The 25,585-nt window shown below is 45.4% G+C and overlaps 1 protein-coding gene across 12 annotated transcripts in view; it reads left to right on the forward strand.

The window, feature by feature from the left end:
* Positions 1-1,415: 1,415 nt before the first annotated feature.
* VRK2 (VRK serine/threonine kinase 2) overlaps positions 1,416-25,585 on the forward strand; it is a 70,772-nt gene continuing 46,602 nt past the window's right edge. The window contains exons 1-9 of one of the 12 annotated variants that reach the window (XM_084829286.1): positions 1,416-1,653; positions 1,771-1,899; positions 3,061-3,111; positions 3,617-3,757; positions 14,309-14,364; positions 16,136-16,205; positions 16,467-16,554; positions 17,215-17,323; positions 20,793-20,885. In XM_084829286.1, coding sequence (XP_084685412.1) covers positions 3,622-3,757; positions 14,309-14,364; positions 16,136-16,205; positions 16,467-16,554; positions 17,215-17,323; positions 20,793-20,885 — 552 coding nt within the window. In that variant the 5' untranslated portion in view covers positions 1,416-1,653; positions 1,771-1,899; positions 3,061-3,111; positions 3,617-3,621. The remainder of the gene's footprint in view (positions 1,654-1,770; positions 1,900-3,060; positions 3,112-3,616; positions 3,758-14,308; positions 14,365-16,135; positions 16,206-16,466; positions 16,555-17,214; positions 17,324-20,792; positions 20,886-25,585) is intronic. The other 11 variants (XM_084829287.1, XM_084829294.1, XM_084829293.1 and 8 more) reach the window with 11 other exon arrangements.

The raw sequence follows: 25,585 nt of genomic DNA on the forward strand, positions 1-25,585 counted from the left end.
CTCCCTCTTTCCCTCCCTTCTCTCCCCTTTTCTCCCTCCCTTCTCTCCCCTTTTCTCCTTCCCTCTTTCCCTCCTTTCTCTCTCCCCCTTTTTTCTCCCTCCCTCTTTCCCTCCCTTCTCTCTCTCCCTCTTTCCCTCCCTTCTCTCCCCTTTTCTCCTTCCCTCTTTCCCTCCTTTCTCTCTCCCCCTTTTTTCTCCCTCCCTCTTTCCCTCCCTTCTCTCTCTCCCTCTTTCCCTCCCTTCTCTCCCCTTTTCTCCTTCCCTCTTTCCCTCCTTTCTCTCTCCCCCTTTTTTCTCCCTCCCTCTTTCCCTCCCTTCTCTCTCTCCCTCTTTCCCTCCCTTCTCTCCCCTTTTCTCCCTCCCTCTTTCTCTCCTTTTCTCCCTCCCTCTTTCCCTCCTTTCTCTCTCTCCCTCTTTCCCTCCCTTCTCTCCCCTCTTCTCCTTCCCTCTTTCCCTCCTCTCTCTCTCCCCCTTTTTTCTCCCTCCCTCTTTCCCTCCCTTCTCTCTCTCCCTCTTTCCCTCCCTTCTCTCCCCTTCTCTCCCTCCCTCTTTCTCTCCTTTTCTCCCTCCCTCTTTCTCTCCTTTTCTCCCTCCCTCTTTCCCTCCCTTCTCTCTCTCCCTCTTTCCCTCCCTTCTCTCCCCTTTTCTCCTTCCCTCTTTCCCTCCTTTCTCTCTCCCCCTTTTTTCTCCCTCCCTCTTTCCCTCCCTTCTCTCTCTCCCTCTTTCCCTCCCTTCTCTCCCCTTTTCTCCCTCCCTCTTTCTCTCCTTTTCTCCCTCCCTCTTTCTCCCCTTTTCTCCCTCCCTCTTTCTCTCCTTTTCTCCCTCCCTCTTTCCCTCCTTTCTCTCTCTCCCTCTTTCCCTCCCTTCTCTCCCCTCTTCTCCTTCCCTCTTTCCCTCCTTTCTCTCTCCCCCTTTTTTCTCCCTCCCTCTTTCCCTCCCTCTTTCCCTCCCTTCTCTCCCCTCTTCTCCTTCCCTCTTTCCCTCCTTTCTCTCTCCCCCTTCTCTCTCCCTCCCTCTTTCCCTCCCTTCTCTCTCTCCCTCTTTCCCTCCCTCCTCTCCCCTTTTCTCCCTCCCTCTTTCTCTCCTTTCTCCTTCCCTCCTCTCTCTCTCCCCCCTTTTTTCTCCCTCCCTCCTTCCATCCGTCCTCTCCGCCCGTCCGTCTTTCTTTCCTCCCTCCCTTTCGTAACGTGCGCAAGCGAACAAAGGCGCGAGCAGGGCCCGGCCGGCCCCCCGCGCCTCCTCCGTCCCCGCGCGGGCGCGTTCGCCGCGGGTGAGGGCCGGGAGGCCGGCGCGTCCCGCCCTCCGCTGCTCCGATAGGCCGGGCGGAGGAGGGGGCGCGCCTCTCCCGCCCCGGGGCCCCGCGCGGAGGGAGGGAGGGAGGCGCGGCGTTGCCGGCACCCCCGCGGCCGGCCCCTGGGCGCGTGCGCACGTGACCGGGCGCGGCTCCCACGCGGCGCGGCGCGGCGCGGCGCGTGGGAGCTCCCTTGCGACAGGCCGGGCGCGGGAGGGCCGTCCTCGGCGTGGCGGCAGGCGGCTCAGGAAGAGGGAAGCCGGCGCAGGACGCGCGCTTCCCAGGAGGGGACCCTCCCTGCCTTGTGCCCTGACTTTTAAGCCCGAGAGACAGAGGCGGGGAGCCCGCCCTCTTCTCCAGGGGTAGGTGGTCTGGTTGGTAGGGAGAAGGAAAAGGGGGGCCGGGGTGGGTGAGGGGGAGAAGGGGCGACCATGGACTCCTTCCTGACACGTTGGTGTGCCTCGCCTCGCCTCTGCCAGGACAGCGAGGGTTTTTTCTTTTTCTCCCATAGCCTCTCTCGTCTCTCCTCCTGCCCCATTGCAAATTTGGACTGGGAAAAACAGCGAGGTTGGCTGAGATAACTCCAGCAAGGTATCGCTATTCCGAGGGTAGGTGGGCTCTGCAACGCGATGTTGCAGCACAGAGTACCACTTTCAGGGCCTCAGCCAGCTAGCTATGCTCACTTCCAAGATACCCCATACTGCTCCCCCCCCCCCCAGTTTTCTGTTTGTGCCCTGACCCCCAACAGTCAGTTGCGCCTGTGCCTGCTGGGTCTTTTCAGCCCTTGCTGAGATGTTTCCTGCCCCCTTGCAACACCCCCAGTAGGGTTCGTCACTAAAGAATTTTTCTGTGTACCTGCAACCCTCCAACATCCCTGGAGGTTCCTCCAAGCCTGCAGGTACATCCCTCTTATGTGTGGATTCTGCCTACATAAGGATCCATGTTTGGCGCATGAGTTCACTCTTAGCATATGAAGAGCCCTGCTGGATGACCCAGGGTCCATCTTGTCCAGCACTCTGTTCACACAGTGGCCAACCAGCTGTCGACCAGGAACCCACAAGCAGGGCACGAGTGTAATACTACCCTCCTGCCCAAGTTCCCCAGCAACGGGTGTATATGGGCATACTGGAAGTAGCATAGAGGCATCAGGACCAGTAGCCATTGATAGCCTTCTCCTGGAATTTGCCTAGTCCTTTTAAAGCTGCCCAAATTGTGCTCAAGGTATTGCAATACAAGGTAAATTTTTCTAGGTGCTAGGGAGTGGGGAGTGATCCATGTAAGAGCCCTGCCGCTTCAGACAAAACACCCATCTAGTCCAGTGTCCTTTACTCAACAGTGGCCTAAAATAAATAAAATGCCATTTTCAGTGGCAGCTGCATGTTTATGGTCATGCCTTATTCAAACCTCAGAGCTTTACATAAGAGTAACCCAACAGTTCTTTACCTGCTCTAAACATAGCCCAGAAAGCAAAAGAATTGGGAGGGAGTAGGGATTAAGAATATGTAACATTCAGATGTTGTAAGGCGAGCAGGCCTTACAACAGGCTTCCCCAGCCTGGGGCCCTTGAGATGTTTTGGGCTACAACCCCAGCCGTTCCTGATCATTGGTTGTGCTGGCTGTGGCTGATGGGACTTGTGGCTTAAAAGAACTCAAAGGCACCAGATTGGAGAAGCATGCTATCTCCTTTTGCCTTGGAAAAGAACAAATGCATACAGAACAGCTCTTCCTCTTTTCTTTGAGTTTCTTTCTTTCTTTCTTTCTTTCTCCAGGTCTTGTTTTTTGTGTCTTTTGCAGCAGTCTGGCAAACAGAAATTAAACAGGTGACTCTTTTTTCCCACCCATTACCTCAATGCCAGGAAAAGCCTTTCCTCCTAAATTTCTAGATGTCATGCTGCTATTAAACATGCATGGAAGGAGGAATGGAGAAAAGAGCAGCAATCCTAGTTCTGTTTTGTTTTAGGATGGGAGAGAAGTCTGGTTACCAGTTACTTGGTTACCGAGTTAGGGCTGGATGCACCCAATCTTGTCTGATCTCAGAAGCTAAGCAGGGTCAGCCCTGGTTAGTACTTGGATGGGAGACCGCCTGGGAATCAGGCTTCCTGCACTGAGCAGGGGGTTGGACTCTGTGGTCTTGTAGGCCCCTTCCAGCCCTATGATTCTATAAGCAGACCTTTCTATAAATCTAGGGGAATTATATACTGAGATGCAATCCAGTGGGCCATTCCGTAAACCTGAATGATTGGCCTTTGCGCACACATATGAGAAGGGTATGGGAAAACATCATATGCCACTTTTCCTAAATATTGCCTTTTTCCCCCCGTTAAGGTGTGATGCCTCCCAAAAGGCATGAAAAATACAACCTTCCTATTCCTCTTCAGGAAGGAGTAATACTGAAAGATAATGAAAAAAGGGAGTGGAGACTGGGTCGTAAGATTGCCCAGGGAGGATTTGGACTGATCTACTTAGGTAAAGTATATAGTTGGGGGGAGTGCAGGAGTGGCAAAGATCATTATTGGGGGAACAAGGATGTTGCTATACATATACGCTGTGATTGAAAGCTGGGGATTTGGGGAGCAAATGGAGTGGTGGAAAATATTTTGGGGAGAGAGGAGGAAGAGTTTGCTACTCATTGTAATTAAAGAACTGGTGCATTTTTTGCTGTTAAAGTCTAGGCACATGTGTGGTTCTGTATAAACAATTAATAATGCTCTTCAGTATTGATCACGTTGGTATCCTGCCTTTCTTTCCAAGGATGGTGTAAATGGGAATTAGCTAATTATATCCTCACAGCAAACCTGTGAGGCAGGTAAGGCCAAGTTGAGTGGGTGACTGGCCTAAGACCACCCATTGAGCTTCATAGCTGAACGAAGATTTGAACCCAGGTCTCCCTGGGCCACATCAGACACCCTGTGCACTAAACCATGCTGATGTTCTGGTGAGAAAATGGTTTCTAAAAGGGATCCGAGGTGCCAAAACTGAGAGATAAGTTGCTCCTGTCACTGATTGCCTGACCTCAGATGGTGGGGCATGTGGAGGAGTGATATGGAGCATAAGGTTTGGGGATGCTCATAGTAGAAGGCGGTCCTTCAGATGCCCAAGTCGTTTAGAGCTTTAAAGGTGGCTTAGTGGTTAAGACGCTGAACTGCAGACTGGAAGGTCGGCAGGTCAGCAGTTCGAGACCCGAGTGCCGCGTGACGGAGTGAGCTCTTGTCTTCAGTCCCAGCTCCTGCCAACCTGGCAGTTAAAAAGCAAGAAATTGCAAGTAGATAAATAGGCACCGCCCCGGCGGGAAAGGTAACAGCATTCCGTGCACCTCGGTGTTCAGTCATGCCGGCCACATGGCCACGGAAGCGTCTTCGGACAGCGCTGGCTCTTCGGCTTAGAAACGGGGATGAGCACCGCACCCTAGAGTCGGACACGACTGCTTGGGGACACCTTTACCTTTTACCTTTTTACTAGCACTCTGTACTCTGCTTGGAAATGGACCAGCAGGCAATGTGTCCATTTAAGCAGTGGTAAGATAAATACCCTAAAGCAGTTCCTAGTTAGTAGCTTAACAGCTGCATTTTGTACTCCCTGAAGTTTCTGAGACATCTTCAAAGGGTGCATTATGCTCAACACACTGCAGAAGTCTTAAGTAGAGGTTACCAGAGAGTCACAGCTTGCACACAAACCTGATCTGGGGTAATACTCTGTGTGCTGTACATGCCATTTGGGCCTCCAGCGACAGTGCTGCGTCAATTAGGAGCCTCCCCAGACTGCAAACCTGGCACTGTAGATCAGGGGTAGGCAACCTGGCACCCTCCAGATGTTTTGGACTGCAATGTCTGACCATTGTTTCTGCTGGGGGGCTTAGGAGAGTTGTAGTTCAAAACATGTGCATGGCACCAGGCTGCCAACCCCTGCTTTAGAAGGAGTTCAACCCCACCCAGAGTATGGGTTCACACAACACACTAACCCACACTCAGTAGTTGGGTATGGGTTGTTGTTGAACCATGAGTTATTTGTTGAACCATGGGTTAGCATGTAGCCTGAAGCCAGGACATTTTCCACATGGTGACTTGTTAACCATCTAGTGTGGCTTATTTTTCTCGAACAAGCCATCTTGAGAACCCATGGCTTGTTGAGTTGTTCAAGGTGGTTAACCAGCCACACTGTATGATTAACAAGCCACACTGTATGATTAACAAGCCACCCTGCGGAAAATGTCCTGGGTTCACACAACACGCTAACCTGTGGTTCAGCAACAACTCACACTGAGCCGCTGAGTCTGGGTTAGCGTGTTGTTTGAACAGTCCAAGAGCAGAATGAACACCACTTCCCCGATTAGATGGAATTACCAGTGGTACCTCCATCTTGTTGGGATTGAGGTTCAGTTTATTGGCCCTCATCCAGTCCATTGCTGATCCCAGGCACCGATTCAGCACGTTCGCTGTTTCGGATGAATCTGACAAAGAGGAGAAGCATAAACCTGGAAGACATCAGCATACTGATAGAACCTCACTCTCAATCTATGAATGACCTCACTTGGTTTCATGTTTCCTATTGGAGTATGGAAGAAAACGTGTCTTCCTGTGGAACTCAGCACTGTAAATGCCACAGGTCTGAGCTGTAGACCGCCTCTTCCGCCCCAGCGCCACCTTCTGGAATCTGGAATCGAAGCAGGAACTGAACCCCATATGGAAAGGGGTGGGGTCTACAGCTCAGCCCTGTGGCATGTATGGTACTGAGTTCCACAGGAAGACACGTTTTCTTCCATACTCCAATATGGCTGACAGTAGTGGAAGCCACTGGCATTGTGTTAGAGCAGCATGTGTTGGGCTGCCACTCCCATAATTCCCAAGCAGCATGGCCATTGGCTGGGAATTATGGGAGTTGTAGTCCCAACATATCTGGAGGAGACCAGGTTGGGAGAGGCTGCGTTAAGAGTTCCCTTATGCTAGCCCAATGTAATGTATGTTGTATTTATATCTGATTGGATACTGATTGGATAAATTTATTAATATATTTAATAAATAAATACTGTCCCTGGGATAGGTGGGCCATTGGTCACATCCAGTACAGTTGCTCTTATAGAATAGTGGGGTTCTATGACGTCAATAAATGATGCAGCTCAGCATGATTGTTTTTCAGTTTCATGACATTTTGCATTCCTCATACTTTGCATAATTTATTCTGGATTTACAAGTCATGAGAGAAGGGGCTGTGTATGGAAACCCTGCTCCCAGCCCCTGGAAATCTTACTCAGCCATGCTTGTGAGATGTCAGCTGACACGTTTTTTTCAATTTTTTTCCAGCTGTTACCGCATGCTGTCTCTCAAAGTTTGTCCGTTTGCTTATGAAAGACTGCATGCACTCTTTAATATGTACCACTGCCAAACTGGTGTTTGATTCTATGGCTGTGATTTTAATTTTTATATTGGTAATTGCCACTTTTGATCTTACTGATCTCTGGGTCTTTGTGTGTCTGTTGTTACAGTTGTTTATACCTCTGGAAAATGGTTAAATCTCTGAGTCACTTTCAAGCCTGACTTCATAACTATAAGGGCTAGAATCTTTTTAAATGTACGCTGAGATTCTCAGGAAGTTGGGTTATGGACCCTTCACTGCTTCTGCTCTTGTACAGAATCATGGCACACTTACAGCCCAATGGCTTTTGGAAGGAGGTGGTCTCCTTTGGCCTCTGTCTCTTGACGATTCTTCATCAGTGCAACCGATTAAGGAGACCAACGACAAGGATGCAAGCCAGTGGGTTAGAAAGAAGAATCCACAGATGTTTTGTTCTTGGGTGTCCGTAAGGAGATGTGCAGTTCGCCGGGCAGTTCTCTAGGATACGTGTTCCTAAAATTGGCATCGACTTATGGCACAGGCTGTGTTGTGGAGGATACTTCCAAACTTGTCTTTTAATTGGCATCTAGGCCCTGTTGAAACCGGCAGGCCACCTTCTGGATGGGCACGGAGACAGGAGAGCAGATGGTCAGGAGCTGAGCTATGCCAGACGCCACCATGCGCAGTGCAGTTAAGCATTCCAGAGCCTAGAGGGACATCTAGAAATGCTGAAGCACATCGCTTTTGCTCCTAAGGTCAAAGTCGGCTCTGAAAGTCAAACATTAGTTTCCATAGCTGCAAGAGGCAACTTTGTTATTAATATTTAGTATACTGGTAGCGGGTACCCAGAAATAAACATTGGTAGCGTTCTGCTATCTGGGCTTGATTAAAAACTATATATTCCTTTTAGTATGGAATTCATTTAGAGATGGGAATAAGATACTCTCTGACTAGTTCATCTAGGAGTGCATTCTTGGAACAGCTTTTGATTTATGTAATGGGCAAGGAACTGGAAATGCTAGTGCCTCATACTTATTCCCTGTCTTTTTCTTCCCTTCTCCTCCCTATCCCACCCAAATTTCCATATCTATTTGGGGCTGCTTTTGAAGACTATTCAGAAAGTGCAACTGGTTGGGTATCCATTTCCAGGTGCAATTAGAACCTTCACCCATACGAACCTGCCTAAGCCTCGAGGTTGGCCTTCCTTGCTTTCTATCCTTCCTCTCATTGTTGGAAGTACAGTTTGTGGATGGGACAGGGCCTTCTCAGTGGTGGCACCGCAGTTGTGGCATGTCCTTGCTGGTGAGAGCTGACAGGCTCCCTCTTCCCTTTTATTGGGTGCTTCCAGATGAGACTTGGCATCATGCAATTGTCCTGCCTCATTCATGGAATTCTACATGGAGTCCAGACAAGCTCGTCTTCATTGTGCGACCCTCCTTGTGTTTTCCCACTGCTGTTTCTGTCTTTTTTCTTTCCGCAAAAAAATAATCCATTAAGGAGGGAAAAACAGAATTCCTGCATAATGTATTTTGATTTGCAGTGCTAGGAGCTCTCTCACTGGAAGCACCCCTAGACAGGGGTTGCACAATGAATTGTGTATTTTTATTCACACAGGCTTTTAGTGATTCAGTTTTACTGTTTTCTTTTTTTTGTGCTGCTGCTGTTGCTGCTTCATGCTAGTTGTTTTAATTGATCTCATTGTATGCCGCTTTGAATATGTCTTTATGCAGAACAGTAGGTTAAAAGAGACAAGAAATACACAAAAATCTGAAATCACTCTGGCACGATCGAAGGTGATTTTCAGGAGAAAATCGGTGTAGTCCAAAGGTTAAGGTGTTTGGATTTGCTGCATATTTGAAGTAGCATATAATGTCACAAAGAAGAGGAGAACTGCATAGATTTTCAGCATGCTTTAAAGGAAGGAAGTGGAAGATCCAAGTGGAATGGTTACTTTCACAGTAAGAAGCCTGTGAAAACCTAAGAAGGGAAGAAGCCTGTGAAAAGATCCACATTTATTTATTTATTAAATTTATTAATCGCCCATCTGGCCGGTCACCCAGCCACTCTGGGCGATGTACAAAGTGTATAATAAAACAGTTTAAAACAATAAAATTCTACAGTAAAAACACCATATTTCTAAAAATACCCTAACCCAATCCAAATGCCTGCCTAAACAACCTCGTTTTTAATGCACAGCAGAAGCTCATTAAAGAGGGGGCATGGCGGAGTTCCCTAGGGAGGGAGTTCCACAGAGTGGGGGCCACCACAGAGAAGGCCCTCTCCCTTGTCCCCACCAGTCTAGTTGTCTTGGCTGATGGGACAGAGAGAAGGCCATCCAAGGCTGATCTTGTTAAGCAGCCTGTCTGGTGTTGCTGGAGGCGCTCCTTGAGATAGGCTGGGCCAGAACCGTATAGGGTTTTAAAGGTCAAAACCAACACCTTGAATTTGGCCCGGAAAACAACTGGTAACCAGTGCAACTCCTTCAGCACTGGAGTGATGTGATCTCGCAGGCAGCTGCCTTGACTCGGGTGAGCCGCCACGTTCTGTACCAGCTGCAGCTTCCAAACCGTCTTCAAGGGTAACCCGACGTAGAACGCATTAAAAATTTTGAGGCTTGACCATGCACAGTCCTGGCTAGATTACTCGCTCAGGTCCCACTTTTGAATCCCTTGGCAGGATCTGACTAATGAATCCTTTATCCTAGCTATAAGGATAGTATAGTTTATATAATGTAAAATTATTATCTCCTTACCCTGCTTTCCCTTTGCAGAGCTGAGATTTGCTTAAATGGGGCTCGCTTTTGGTTTCCCCTTTGGGCGTTGATCAGTTTCAAGTCCACTTAGCTTCAGCCATGCTACAGCATCAGCTGTTTCAAACCATTTACTGCACGAGTTTAGATGTAAATGGAAGGGGGGGGGGGTTACAGGAGGAATGGGTAGAGGATGAGGAAAACCATGAAAGCAATCACGTTGTGAGAGAAAGAAGTGTTGTTGTTTTCCTTCAAAATATTTTAACTTCATTTGTACTTCGCGGTCCTGAAATATGTCTACAAATCATGGATACTGCAATGTCAGTGTATAAACTAAGCTCGGAGGAAATTATCCCTCTTCAAATTTTCATAACCACTGGATTTTTTAAAACGCGCACACACACAAATCCGCTTTCTTGAGGCCGTCCGTGTTTGCAAAACAAGCGTCCGTTGCCAAAACCTCCAGCGGCAGCAATGAGATCAGCTGTGGACAGGAGTTGGGAATTCTCTTTAATTGCCAATAGGCACAGTTTTTGCTCTCCCCACTGTGTAAACTTTGCCTACAAAACTGACTCCCTAAGATCTACTGCAGAGGCTTTCTCCATTATTCCAGGAGTTGGTGGCCACAAAAATGAGCCGCCGTTGGCAGGCTCCAACTGGCAAGCAAAACTAGCAAGTTACTTTTGTCGGACTTCTGGGTGCTGTGGTGCCAGGCTGACAGTGAGCAGGGGGAGGGAAATGCAATTTCCTCCAGAAGTGTGCTCTACTGTTACTTTTGCTTATTAAAACTAATAAAAGCGGCGGGGGAGTGTTGTGGCGCAGCGGTGGAGCTGATGGTCTGCATGCAGAAGCTCCTAGATTCAGCCTCTGGATAGTAAGTCCAGGGAAGACCTGTTGGAAAAGACAGTGCTAGGCTAGATGGACCAAATGTCTGACTTAATGTACAATAGGTTCATGGAGGTTTCATTTCATGAATTAATGCTGAGGTGCAAGTCAAGTAAAACACTGCATTTTATTCAGAGTTGGGTACGAAGAGTTTCAATCAGGGAAAGGGGAAAAAGCATATCTGGAAGGCACCTGGTTGGCAGGGGCTGCATAGGGCAAGATGGCCAGTTTTGTAAGCCTGGGGGACGGGGTGGCAGTGTATGAGCTTTCTACGTGATTAATCCCCTGTTAATCCGAATCTCCTTTTGGTTTTGTTGCAGAATTGAGATCCTAGCGCTACACAAAGAGCGTTTCCCTTTCTGCTTTTCCGCTACATAACCTCTAGGTGGCACTGTGGTACAGTGCAATAGCACAAATACACAAGTGGAAAAAGTGGTGTCTTTTGCTTTCGCAATTAAATGCCGCGTTTGCCCTGCTCTAAAAAACTTTCTAAAAGTGCTCATTAGACACAGAAGTGAAACTGGAAGGTCATGTCGCTGTCTAAAGAAACCATAAACAACCATGAGTAGGGAACGTTGACCACACAATAAATGCTTTGTGTAGAAAAGCCCTATGTTCTAGCTCTCAGCTGCTTGCAGGCTGGTTCATCAAATTGGCATAGTAAAATCTGACTTCAGTTACTCTGTTCTAAGGATGGCGGAGAATTTCTCCACGAATCTCGGGGAGGCCGAATGCCAACGCATTCGGCCCCCCGAAATTGGCGGTGAAATTCTCCACCCCCCCCCGGGATGGGACTTACCTCCTGCGAATGTCCCTCTCGGCGGCGGTTCGGCGGGGGTGGGGGCGGTGGCTGGTCTTCCGACTGGCTGCGGCTGCCGCCATTACAAAATAAAGTAAAAAAAACAAAGACGTGATAGGCTACGTAACGATTTACGTAGCCTATCACGGCTAGATTTCCAAAGTCAGCCGTAATAGGCTACGTAAATCGTTACGTAGCCTATCACGGGTGACTTTGAAAAAAAAAAAAAAGCGCGTACACAAATAGCGGGCACGCTATTTGCGTCGCCCTTATTTTCGCCGTAGTCTATGTAAATCTTTACGTAGACTACCCGGGACCAAATAAGGAACGCAAATGGCGGCGCCCATGGGCGCCGCCATTTGCATATGCGGTTTTTTTTTTCCCCCAAAAAGTCACCCATGATAGGCTATGTAACGATTTACGTAGCCTATCACGGCTGACTTTGGAAATCTAGCCGTGATAGGCTACGTAAATCATTACGTAGCCTATCACGGGTGTGGTGGTTGTTTTTTTTCCACTTTTGTATTTCGCGGCCGGGGAGACGGGGCGCTTCTCCCCAGCCTGAATTTCGGCCGGGCGAGGCAAGGTGCCTCCCCCCCTGGCCTGAACTTTGGGGGGAGAACCAAAGCGCCTCCCCCCCACCGCGAAGCAAGCTGCGGGACCAGGTAAGTGACTTTCGTACATCCCTACTCAGTTCACACACTTCTTTTATACTCTCTGAAGAGACTTTCTAAGCTTCACTGAAAGCCTAGCACTTGGGAAGTTGTATGCCAGGTGCTAGGTGGGTGAGAAGAGGTTGATGTATGTAATAAGATGTGGAAGGGACCAGGCTAGCGTATGGATTATAAGGAGCACTCACGGCCTGCTAGGTGCAAGAGAATCAGTGGTTGGAGATGACGCACTCGATAAACCAGCTGTGGATCATGTTGGAATCACATTGTTTCTGCAGTGTGATGTTATTGCCCATATTTGGGCAAAAATTGGGGAACAAGCAGTGGAGGCTGGTGGCTCCGATTTCGGTGGGGCTGTGAATCCATTCTGGGTTTTAGTCAGAATCAGCCAGAACTCTGAAGGAGCTATCCAAGGTTTTGAACCCTATCCCCCAAAGAGGTTCTGCACCTTGGATAGCTCCTTTAGAGTTCTGCCTGGCTCTGACTAAAACCCAGAATGGATTCACAGTGGGTAAATTGGATAGAAATAGAGAGGGAATTGATGGGGTTAAAGGAAGAGGAATTACAAAATACGTTTTATATTAAGTATATAAAACAACAAATAAGAAATAATGGAAGTACAATAAAAGGATTATTAAAAGCATGGAACTTCAGGGAAGAGAAACTAATGCCAGGGGTTCCTCCATTGATACTAATTTGGGCGTGCCTGGAGTTTGATATAAAAGGGAAAGCAGTGGGGAAAAATAAGTTGAAAGAAATAAGATTGAATAAGGTAAGATAAGAAATGATAAATTTGTATGAACAGCTGAATCCTGTAACACAAGAAATACGGAATAGTCGTGTACAAAGTATGGGAATGCCATGGTCAGTATGGATGCAAATCGGTAACTGTATAAGAATTAGAAGGATAAGAAGGCAAAGTTCAAGCGATTTAACAAAATGGGGAAAAAAATTGTAGATAATTATCAGTTAAGATATAAAGGTACAATAACCCTAATATATAAAATGCTGATAAAGCCGGAGATAAGGGGGAATGTAACAATAAAGCAGATATGGGAAAGAGATATTGATGAGGTGATAGAGGAAAAAGACTGGAAACAACTTTCAGATAGGTTTCCCTTTCAAGCAATATCTACCGAAGTAAAAGAAGATGGATTACAGTTGGTTCAGAAGTGGTATTTGACACCAGTGAAGTTAGCAAAAAGGAATAAGAATCTATCACGGTTGTGTTGGAGAGAATGTGGACATAATGGTACTCAAATACATATGTGGTGGGAACGTAGGAGGGCTAGAAAATTTTGGGACAAGATATTTCAAGAAATAGAAAATCACTGATCAACAGATTTGTAAAACACCAGAATTAGCTTTATTGAATATGTTTGTAAAAGAAAATAGATTAAAGAAAAAAAACATTCATTGCTTTTTTGTTGACAGCCGTGAGGCAATTAATTGCAAGTAGTTGGAAGATAGCCCGGATGTTGACACTAGCTTGGGATACTTGTATAGCCCTTTCTTTTCTTTGCGGAAAAAGAAAATCTGGGACATAGCAATAAATGAAAAGTTGACACAAGCTAAGAATGCACAGAGGAATAAAGACGAGACACTTTCAAGAAGGGTTGGAAAAAATACGTAGATTTTTATGAAAAAAGAGTCAGATGGAACAACTTTGATAGAAGCTTATAGAAATCTGTGGGACTCGTGAAAAGAAAAGGATAATAAAGGAATGAAATAGGATGAATCTATATATTACCCTGGAACAGAGATAGAAAATAAAGGAGGGGAGAAGAAGAATCCTGAAACTGTTTGAGCTGGGGGAGGGACTGGGGAGGGATTTTGAATTAATAAGAATGTGGGTTTTTTGTAATTTCTTGTGAAAAATAAATTAAAACAATAATAAAAAAGAATGGATTCACAGCCCCACCAGAATCGGAGCCACTGCTGGGAACAAGTAGCGTCTTTCCCTGCTCCATCTTGTGTTTCCCTCTTCTGCTCCATTGTTACTGGAGAAGAACCAAATTGGTGTGCAGTCAGATGCACAATTCCACTGGAGGCCAGTTATTGCCCACAGAGCCCCACTTGACAACTCCTGCAACAAAAGGCAGCTGTATCATAGCTAAAAAGGCAGTTGCATTTGGTCATGTCCCTATGCTGCGGAAGGGTGAGAAACCTCCCCCTTTTGCCCAGATGTTTGAAGGTGCAAGGAACACGTTCCCCCTAGAGGTCGAGGGGCCTTGGGATCAAACCTCTGCTCTGCCACGCTCGTTGGATGACTTAGAGGCAAGCTGCCAATCTCTTAGCCTTGCTTTTCAATTTGTAAGAATAGGCATAAAAGAACAGGAGGGATTTATCCTGGGAAGCGGTAATGAAGAAAACAAGGTAAAGTCTACATAGGTAAATACCTGAAATTATTTCACTCATTTCCAGCAAGGTCCTTATTAAACAGTAAGGAGAGAGAGAGAGAGAGAAAAAAAAAAGTGTGTGTGTGTGTCTCTCTCTGTGTGTGTGTATAATTCTGTTAAGTACTAGAGCGGGATCAGTGCTTCCATAACCTTTTCTTTCCTTCCCACCCACATTCTATCTTGCAGCATCCCCTCGCCTTGATATTCCAGTAGACGATGGTGCGCTGCATGTCATTAAAGTGGTAATTTTCATATCTTAAAAAAATAACATTAAATTCCTTGGCACAAGGATGTTAGTTACTATATCTAACAGCATTACATAACTTCCTGATGTAACTTGTAGTCTTCATCCATATAGGACTAATAGGCCCTATTGCAGTTTTACAGTTAACCTCTTGCCAGGATGAGGAATCTAATCTGGCAAGAAGTATGAGACATTCAAGTTACCCTATGTCATTTGGATGTCGGTGGCTGGCTGAGCAGGCCGGTGTGTCTGTGTGTCCGCTTGTAAATATTGTGTACATATTTTGTGATGCTGCTTTATACTCTTGATGTCCTTCGTATATTTCAATGCTGCCTCCTCTCTCTCTCTCTGTATCATGTAACGTCCTACAGCCCTTGGTGCCCTGCAGAAGTTGTGGACTACAACTCTTCCACCATCCCCGGCCTTTGGCCTGGCTGGGGCTGCTGTTGTAGCGCAAAATATTTGCAGGGCACTGCATAGGAGAAGACAACGTCATGAAGATTAGAGGGTGGTTGCAGCAATTGGGATGGAGTGAAGGAGACAAAGCCATCCTGGATACAGTAGTAACTGGGTTAGAAAATGGATGTAGTTTGGCTGAGCTGTGGACCAGGAAAACTCTAATAAATATAGAAGTGTACATTACTAAAGGCCTGTCAGGTGTGCCTGGAGGGAAGAAGGCCTCTTCTCCCTGTCCCCTGTAGTGGAGCCCTGGTACTCTGTTTGAGCCTTTTCCAACCTGGTGTCCTCCAGATCTGTTGGACTATACTCTATGTCAGGGATTCTGGGAGTTGTAGTCCAATGCTTCTGGAGGGCACCAGGTTGGGGATGTCTGGTCTCTCCTGTAGAACTCAGCAGGGGCCACTGGGAAGCTAGCTTGGGATACTTGTATAGCCCTTCCCTACATTCTGTTCCTTGGTCAGACATATTATTTATTACAACTTTATCCCACCTTTCCTCCAAAGAGTTTAGGTGGCATACACAGTTCTCCCCTCCCTATTTATCAGCACAACAGTCCTTTGAGGTAGATTAGGCTGAGGGTACGTTACTGGTACAAGGCCACCCAGTGAGCTTCATAGCCTGAGTGGGGATTTGAATCCAGCTCTCTCCTGTCCTAGTCCAACCAGTACACCATAATGACACTAAATAGATAGCTGTAAGTATTTCCTCCCTTTTCTATAAAGGCAGTGGTCTTGAAATGGGCAGCTCTAACTCATTTTGGATAGCTAGGTTCTTGGATAAACAAAAGGCTTGCATGTTACTCCGGCAGGTAATCCAAGGGTTGCATTGTAGAAAAGACTTTTGGCAGGTTTAAAAAAGAATCTAAGGGCCAAACTACATGTTAGACTAATTGTGGAGCTTGCACTCTTTCATCTCTGTTTTGTTTCTAGAGTAAGCACGTGTAGCCCCAATTCAGATCAGGATCCCTGTGCTCTTGGAGGGAGGATTAAACTTTTCCCCTGTTTTTTCCTGAAATCCCCCCAGGGGTGGAAGTAAAAAACAGAGAAAAACCTCCACTTATGGCACTAGAGACTGTTTTCCCTCTTACTGCCCCCCTCCCGTGTAGGGGGAAGTTCTGGGGAAAAAGTGGAATGGGGAAGTTTAATCCTCCCCTCCCTGGATATGGTGGTCCGAGTTTGAATCTGGGTTGCATGTGCTTACACTAGAGTAAAAAAGAAAAGCCTTAACTACCCGTGTAATGTGCAGTTTGGCTCTAAACTTATGAGTAGTAATAAAGAACTTGATACATCCATCTTTCTTTTAAAATACAGGAATACCGTGAAAATGGGCCTTTGTTTTCTGAACTGAAATTCTACCAGCGAGCTGCAAAACAAGATCACAGTAAGTCAGAGCAGAAGAACAGTCCCAAGTCGACATAGTATTTATACTGTCATCTGGTTGAATACTGGTCTTGCAAACACATATCAGTCATTGAACCACGATGTCTTTGTCTTCCACAAATGTAGTTATGTGCATTTTTATTTTTATAGCATTGTTTTCTGATAACAGTTTCAAAAACCTTAAGACTCAAGCATGTTTCTTTTAGAAAAGACAGAAAAATTTTAAAAAATGCTCTTCTTTTAAATTTTATCCTTTGGCCAGTCAAGAAGTGGATGAAGCTGAAACGTTTAGCGTTTTTAGGGATTCCTATCTTCTGGGGATCAGGACAGGCTGAACACAATGGCAAGAGGTAAGGAAGACTTCACGCATGTGCACATATATAGGAAGGTTTGTAGTAGGATGGGGGAACAAGTAATGTTCAGGCTCGTTGAAGTCCTTTGTTTTTCACCTTGATGCTCGTTCTCACTCTGGAACATGAATATCTTTTTTTTCCAAGCAGGGAAAGTGTGCATTTTCTAATCCAAAAAAAGTGTACTTTTCTAAGTGCACACCCCAAATGCACACTTCCCCCCCGTAGATTAAAGCATGAAAATGCAGTTTGTGGGGGGAAATGTGCACTTTTGAATGCAAATGTACACTCGGGGAACTGTAAACGTTTCCTGAGAATTACACTCCTGTTCGTGTTTGTGGTTGCAAACAAGCCACGTTCACATGATTTGCGAACAGGAACAAAATTCTTGTATATCCCACATTTATAGCTCAGTGGGTGGAGCATATGCTTTTCCTGAGAAGGTCTCAGGTTTTTTCCCCTGGCCTCTCCAGGGAAAAAGGCTTCAGATTGCCAAGCTGCACTTGAGGTGATGGAGAGCTGCTCCAGCTAGTACTAGATTAGCTGGACCATGGGCTAATCTAGTAAAAGGCATCTTAGAACACTCGTGTGCATTGGGTTCTGTTGCTGATGATATTAAGAGGCAACAGAACATGATGTTTTTTCTTTGTGTTGCAATAGTTACAGATTTATGGTGATGGAAAGATTAGGCGAAGATTTGCAAACCATCTTGGAAAGAGAAGGACGAAGGTTTAACAAGGGAACTGTGGTGCAGATTGGGGTGCAAATGGTAAATATTTATCTCATTTCTATACTGCCCAATAGCCGAAGCCGTCTGGGCAGTTCACAAAAATCAAAACCAAAAAGTCCACAGTAAAACAATACAAAAATATCAAAGCATTAAAACCACAATATAACAATACAGCCAGAATAAAACCAAGATAAAACCTAGCAGAAATGGGGGGATTTAAAATACAGATTGAAAACAGCAAAGCTAAAAGACTAGAAAGCTAAAATACTAAAATGCCTGGGTGAATAAAAAGGTCTTCACCTGGCGCCAGAAGGAATATGGCGTAGGTGCCAGGTGAACCTCACTAGGGAGCTCATTCCACAGCCAGGGTACCACAGCAGAAAAGGCCCTCTTCCTAGTAGCCACCCGCCTCACTTCCTTTGGCAGGGGCTCACAGAGAAGGACTGTTGAGGATGATCTTAAGGTCTGGGCAGGCACATTTGGGAGGAGGCGATCCTTCAGATAACCTGGCCCCAAGCCATTAAGGGCTTTGAATGTTAATACCAGTGCTTTGAATTGGGCCCGGAAATGGACTGGCGGCCAGCGCAGCTGGAAAAATACTGGTGTAATATGAGCTCATTGGCCAGTTGCTGTTAACAATCTTGCTGCCCTGTTTTGGACCAGCTGAAGTTTCCGGACCATTTGTATTGAATCCTGTAACAACATAAAGCTGGAAGTCAATCCATGGGCCACTGAGTTTAAGCAACTGCCCTGGATACTCGTAATCTAAATAGTCTCTGACAGATGCGTATGTGTCTTTGCTTGGAAGGAAGACCTCTAAGGAGGTGATTTCACAACTTCCTCCAGTATCCTCTTCCATTGCTGTACTGATTGGATAGTTAAGAAGTTATTTTTTTTTAAATGAACAGTTATTAATTTATTTTTATCCTGCTCTTTATATGGAGCTTCCAGCATTGTCCCATCCGGGTTGCTGACCACAGCTATTTAGTTTTGGTAAAGGTACAACAGCATCTGTTGTTCTCCAGATGTTTAATGGGCCCTGCAATTAGGAAGTACCCTAATAATGGTTTCCCCCTGAGCCAGCCAAGTTGTTTATGTATTTTCTATCAAACAATGGCACTCAAGGTGGTTTCTTGGAAACTTCTCACATCTTCAGACACCAGTCTCAGAGTGGGAACTGGATTTTGCCATGCAATCTGATCCTCTCATGGATGGCCAGACTCATCGGACCCAATCCTAGGCATGTTTAGTCAGAAAAAAGTCCTCCAACTCCCAGAATGCCCCAGCCAGCATCGCATATATTTTTAAATACTATTTTTAGTGGAAGTACTCGATGTAATTTATAAATCACACCCTCTGCCTATCCTATCAGGTACTTGAGGTGATGTACAATAAAAACATTAACATTTAACATAAAACCAAGAAACAGGAGTCAAAAACTATACAATAAAATTTGAAAGCAGCATCAAGATTACAACTGAGCAGTGTCAAAACATTTTACCCCATTAAAGCCCCGATGGAATGAGACCATCTTTACTGTGCATCTGAGGGTGCAGTCCTATAGGTTGCACCCTGGGTACTCATAAGCCCGCGAACTCGGAGACTTACGAGTATCCTAGAGTTTCACCCATCTAGCGGAGACTTTGGGGAGGGGGAGAGAAGGAGGCTGGGGCGGTGATGGGAAAAAGGGTAAACCAGTGGCCCCGGCCTCTTAATTTATTTTATTTTTATTTTATTTATTAAATTTATTAATTGCCAATCTGTCTGGTCACTCAGCCAGATCCCCTCCCCACCCCCAAGAATGCCTCCTTTCCCCATCTCCATGTTCCGTTTACTGAGCATGGAGAGGCAGCCGGTGTGGTTCTCGCCACACTGGCTATGAGGGGAAGAGGGTGGGGAGCGCAGTTTCCTGGCTCTGAGCCCTGTCTTCGAGCGTGGAGCCAGGAATCCGAAAAATTCTGTGTCCCCCAGACGCTGTCTAGGGGACATAGGATTGCTCCCTAAGACAGTCTCATTTCCTTTGGGAGGGAATTCCACAGTCGGGGTGCTGCTACTGAAAGGGTCCTGTCTTGAGTATCCACCAACTTTGCATCGCTAGGGGTGGGACATACAGCAGGGTCTCTGATGACCTTAAGTTGTGGGCAGGTTCACATGAAAGGAGGCGGTTCACATGAAAGACACCTTGGCCCTGAATTTACACAAACTGTAGATGGCAAGCACCGTCTTAAGAGGCATTTCACCATTTCTCTGTCACAGGAGGGACTGCCTCTAAGGTAGGCTGACCATATTTCCTTGAGACAAAAACGGATGACAAAACTGGGATGACAAAAACGGGATGGGGTTATGTAATATTCTGTATTCATGAAAAAGTAAGATGATAACAAAAGTTTTATTAAGAATCTCTGTGGGTGGAATGATGGTAGAAATAACAGTCAGACTCGCCCTCCTGGCTCCCACACGCCGAATGGGGCTTAGCGACCGCCTCTTGAATTCCTCGCCACTGCAGACAAGCCAGGGGGCGGCGTCTGATTGTCGCTCGCTCAAGAAGCCTGGCCCTGGCTGGACAAAGGAAATGGAACTTCCTCTTTCATCACACTAGTAGTTTTACTGCACTCATTGATTAGCATAGAGCCTTATGATAAGCGCGTTCAGTTTTTTTCAAAAAATTAAAAACGGGACAAAATTGACATTTATATTAAAACGACGGGACGGTGGGGAAATATGAAAAAAACCGTACTGTCCCATTTAAAACGGTACGTATGGTCAGCCTACTCTAAGATAACGCAGGCTGCCACGTATGCAAACATCATTTAAAACCAAAGGAAGAATGTTTCTTAGGAAATAATTGTGTTTACCCCTATGCCAATGTAATTGACCGAAATGTGTACAATTCAAGATGCTTTAAATTGGTTTGCAGATCTAGTCACCAATTCTGTGATATTAGGAAGCTCATGTAGTGTGGCAGTTGGGAAGACGGCACTCCAAATATGAACTCTGTGCATGGGTTTAGACCCAGCACACATGCGCTCCGGCACCAGCCTCGTAAATGGGATAATACTCCTGAAACGTTACCTCCCATATTGGAGGCAGTGTGCCTCTGTACAACACTCTCTGGGTAACACGAACAGGAGGGTGCTATTTCACTCATGTCCTGCTTGTGGGCTTCCCATTGGGCCATCTGGTTTGCCACTGTGGGAACAGAATGCTGGACTAGATGGGTCTTTGGTCTGATCCAGCACGGCTCTCCTTACATTTTAAGAGGTTGTTCAAAGCGCTCTATGAAATGTGCTAAATACTGTTGTTACATTAATCAACTGTTCAGTTACCCCCACCTTTTTCACCTTCAGTTAAGAAAACGCTCAGTCTGTGAAATTACACTTCTTCAGTTGCTCGCATAACAACTAATACTTGCTGAACCCCTAGTCTAAGTAATATTTAGAGGGATGATCATAATATAAATATAAATTCTGTTTTCCTTTGTAATGTGTGTTTTGTTTTCCCCCACTAGCTGGATGTCTTAGAATATATACATGAAAATGAATATGTTCATGGGGACATCAAAGCAGCAAATTTACTTTTGGGCTATGGAAATCCATGCGAGGTAAATATAAATAAATTCTCCCTGCCCCCAATACTTTATTCTTACATTTGTACCATTGCTGTAGTTCATACTTGGTAAAAACAATGACAGCGCTCTGTAGAATATCTGAAGAAGCTTAAAACAAATACAGTCTTATGGGGGAAGGAAGCTTCTGGTTTTGTTGTCCTGTCATGCAGTTTGGAACTCCAAAATCTGATCTTTGAGTTGTTCTGTTCTTGAAAGCTCTGATGTGCATCTGAAACTCTCATTCATCTAAGGACTGGCTGCTCCATTCACATCTCTGGAGGATGCAGATTCACTTCTGCATAGAAGCGATTGCAGAAAGATGCTTGCACTATCTATCAGAGTGTGCATGGGGTTCTTGGTTGGGGTATATGCCTGTTCTCTTGGCCTCTTTGGACGGGGAATTCATCTCATAGCTGACAGTCTAGTTTTTTAAGGCACCAGTGGCTACTGCTTAGATTGCTTAGAGTGCTTAGATTGCTGTAGTCTTCTAGCTGCGGCACTAGATAATTCTGGATAATTGTCCTCTACATGGGCCAATTGGGTTGAACCATTGCTATTCCAGTACCGAAGAAAATGTAGGAAAATGTTAACGCAACGTGACTTTCGTTCATGAAATCCATGCTTCAGAAAAGAAAGGGGAAAGCAATAACATCTGAACTGACTTTTTCACCACTTTAAGCAGTGAAAACTTTGGTGTATGAATCCAAAGATGTGTATCTGTGCTCAGCAGCATCTGCTGCCCCCCCGCCACTCCAAGACCATGAAACGTAGACACCTGAACCTTGGCATGCATACTAAGGGGGCCCTAAAAGTGTGCACCTTGGAGTTGTTTGGTTTTTTTAACATTCATTCACTTGTTTTAATTAATTTAACTATGGCAGTGTGTTTGATGCCTGGAGTACTGTCTTCAGTCACTAGGTGGCAGACATCTGTAATGAGCTTTTCAGTCAAGACACTTTCAAGCCAAGGGGGAGCAGAGTTATATGGCTTCCCCCTCTCTGCTGCTGGGGGCAGCTCAGGGGAATGGAGTGGACAGACCCCTTACTTGGGGGCTGTAGGTGTGCATCATGGCAGGAGCCCTACCTAAGGGTGCAAGCAGGCATGTCTGGCCTCAGTTGGGGTCGTCACAATGTGTCCAAGTTCGACAGCTGTTTAACTTTGCTTGACAGCTTTGCTGTATCAAACAAAGGGCTATTCCCATGCGAAGACGGGTACATTCGCTAGTAATTAATAAATGGTCTGACTCTGTATAAGGTAGCTTCATATGGTCTGCATGCAGCTTTGCCCTTGTTGTGACTCATGTGTGGAGTGACCTCTGCAATTTGAAATCATCTGGGCAGTCTTTCCATAGACGGGGAGTGATTCTGCCCATGCATGGGTTAGCTGGATCACGCTCCCTGCCTGCAAATGCCACTAAAGTCAATAAGAATTCCATGCCCCCAAGGATAACTGTGTTGGGAAAACCAGATTTTACATCTTGCGCGGCAGTTGATTGCCGCTTTACTGCTAATAACACCGTCATTGAGTTCTGTGGCCTAATTAAGTTGGCCTGCTAATACAATGGTGATCCAAATTTATTACTGAGCTAACAAAGCGATATATCTCACCAGGTTTTGTATGTCAGCTCCACTGACTGACAAATGAAAGGGTGAAATGCATCCTGCATCTTGTAATACTCTCCCCTCAGTATGTTCCTTTTTACTACCATGTTATTTATTATTATTTATTAGCAATATTTATATACTGCTTCTAATTTGAAACAAATCCTAAAGTGATGTTGATACTTGACATTACATTTTCTACTCATTATGTTTTAAAGCTGGATAATTGGAGTGTGCGGGTTATTTTTTAAAAAACCACCACAACAACCACAACACTTTTTTGGTTTCTTTGGAGTTTTGAAAACATTCAATGGTAAAACCAATCTAAGTTTTATGTGATGCCACCAAACATTTAATCAAGAGTGCTTTATTTTAGGTCCTGTTACTGTGATAGGATAGCCAGAAGGACAGGATTCTTAACCAAGTCCTTTGTGCGTAAATATCTTCAGAAGTGCCTTTTTGTTTTTTAAAACTGAGAGCCTGAGGCAGATCTGGTTTCGTCTCTTCACCCATATTTTCAGTTTTTTTGTGGCTAGTTGGTGGCTTTGCATGTACCGCTGTTATGGTGGATCAGCAGTTCGCACAAATTCAGCGAGTTTCTCAAAGTCGAAATATTGGAATCCAAATCCAGTCGGGTGACTTTCGGATCCTTCTGAAATTTGCTGCATTTTGGTTACCTGGAGCCAGAGTTCCTCAACACGGTACTTAAGAGGAGAAACATAACTTAATGGTGCAGGTTCAGAAATATTGCTTTCACAACCCTGTTGTGGCAGCATGGTCACTCAGCAGTGGTCGCAGTCACACGGAATAGTAAGCCAGGATTTTGGGGAATCTGGTTTACCGTGAACCAGCTGTGTGCTGATGCACATACCCTGTTTGCTCTCCCTTGGCTCCTCCTGCTAGCGCAAATGGCTAAACAAACCAGAAATAGTTTGTTTAGCAGGTCATCTGACCTGTCAGTCCAGGCTTGTAGCGCCCTCTGTAGGCCAAGATTGTAAGAAAATATTTGTCCTTGGCTTGGGAATCCCAGTTTGTTCGGGAGCAACAAGCCAGGATCAGATGACGTGCTTAACAAATTATTTCTGATTTTGTTAGCTGCTCATACTAGGAGGAGGATCCTGGCTTACCATTCAAAACTGATTGATAAATTGAAAAAAACAAAACAAAAACACCCACTTGCTGGTCTCTGACCGTAATAAAATGGATTGATTGGCTTACCGTTCCATGTGAATGCAGCCAGTTTGTATACTTGTGGGCTCAGTTGTATCATGCTGTAGTTTGAGCTTCCAAACATACAGCATGCAAACCGTGATTCAGAGCTTCTCGTCTGCTTTTATTTTCCATCAACGCAGTGCTCTGGATGCGTTGGTCTTTGTAGGTGGGCCATGGTCATAAGTATAGTTTGCCAATTCGGGAATTGCACCAGGCTGGAGCTGACACAAGCCATAGTTTGCAAACCCATTTCATGCCATGGTTTCTGCTTCTAGTTTGTGAGCTTTGTTAATTGAGACATTCTAAACCGCACGAATGCTTTCTTATGTTTTGTTTGAATGTAGCCATAATTTCACAGCTTATTTCCCAGTGGAAATGTCCACTCCAGATAACCATCACTGGGATGGGTGGGAGGGGAACAGTTAAGATCATACAGTAAACTTATGCTCAGTCATAGCATTGTTCTCTTACGCTTTTGTGTGAAATATTTGCAGGTGTAATGGAAGACAGTGTTACGGCCAGTACAAAAGTAGGCCTTTAAAGATATATGTGGATGGGTGTAAAACAACTAGCAATCATTTGTTAACTTGTGCTCGAGTGGGAAGAATATAAAACCAATGTTCTTTTCCTTTGACCTCCTGAAGGATGTGTAGGGAATTGTAAGATGATCAGAATCAGTCGACTGCCAAAAGGGCAGCTTTCTGCCGATTCATTCACTTGTAGGGAGGGGCAAGTCCATTCAGTGAATCTTCAGGGCAAAAGAACCATGCTCTCATCAATAAGCCTCTTAGCGTGCAACAATTGAGGGGTTGGCAAGAGTGCTGATCCTTGGCAACAGTAATCAAAGCCTTCTTTAAACCGCTGTATATTATCAGTTCTGCGTAGCCACTAAGGATGAGGTGTGAAGCAACTGGCTTATATTTACAGCCTGGGCTTAATGCTTATCTGCTTGGATGGGGAAGAAATTAGTTCCGTTTGCATTTTAATGCGGACACAGTTTCGCAGTTTCAAACCCGTACGCGAGCTGGCATTGTTCTCCTTCAAAATTTGCACTTCTCTGAATTTTGCAGTGGAATTCTCCAGTTAAGACATGCATACAAAAATACGCAGGGACAATTGCACACAAAAATGTGTCTTCTAGTGAAAATAACATTCAAATATGCCTTGTATTAGGAAAATTGCTTGCAAAAAAAGTGTATATTAGGCAAAACTGCATACAAAAAATGTACGCATTGGGAGCAATATGCACAATAATGCTTACACATTGTGATGCCAACTTAACAAAATCAAAGTTTGGGACAAACTGAAATACATTTTTTAATTATTATTATTATTATTATTAATTATTATTATTATTATTATTATTATTATTATTATTTCTTGCCTTTTTCCTCTTGCAAAGAACCCAAGGTGACTCGCATGGTTCTCCTCCTCTCCATTTTATCATCACAACAACCCAGTGAAGTAGACTAGGCTGAGAGTTAACGACTGGCCCAAAGTCACCCACTGACCTTCATGGCCAAGTGGAGACTAGAACCCATCTCCTGAGTCCCCAGTTCAGCACTCATGCAACACCACACCGGTTGCTCGCTTCAAAGCATAACATGAAAAAAGCCTCCTCTTACCTCCAGTGTGAGAAAGTGGGGTGGTCCCTGTCAAGCTGCTGAATGTGTTTTTTGAGGCCTGTGCCCAGTGCTTTCCTGCAAGTCTGCATTGCAGGGGCAGATGGGTAATGGCGGACATTGGTCAAACTGTGTTCAAGCAAGCTTGTTTGCCATTACTAAGCTTTTCATAAAGGGACTCGAGCACTGGTGTGGAGAAAGGGAGACATTTTTCTTCCTCTCTCATAATACTAGAACCCAGAGTCATCCCATGGAGCTG

Source organism: Heloderma suspectum, chromosome 1 (genome assembly GCF_057233095.1).
Source record: "Heloderma suspectum isolate Gila_16-S chromosome 1, 16-S_ref, whole genome shotgun sequence".
In the NCBI taxonomy this organism is placed as follows: Eukaryota; Metazoa; Chordata; class Lepidosauria; order Squamata; family Helodermatidae; genus Heloderma; species Heloderma suspectum.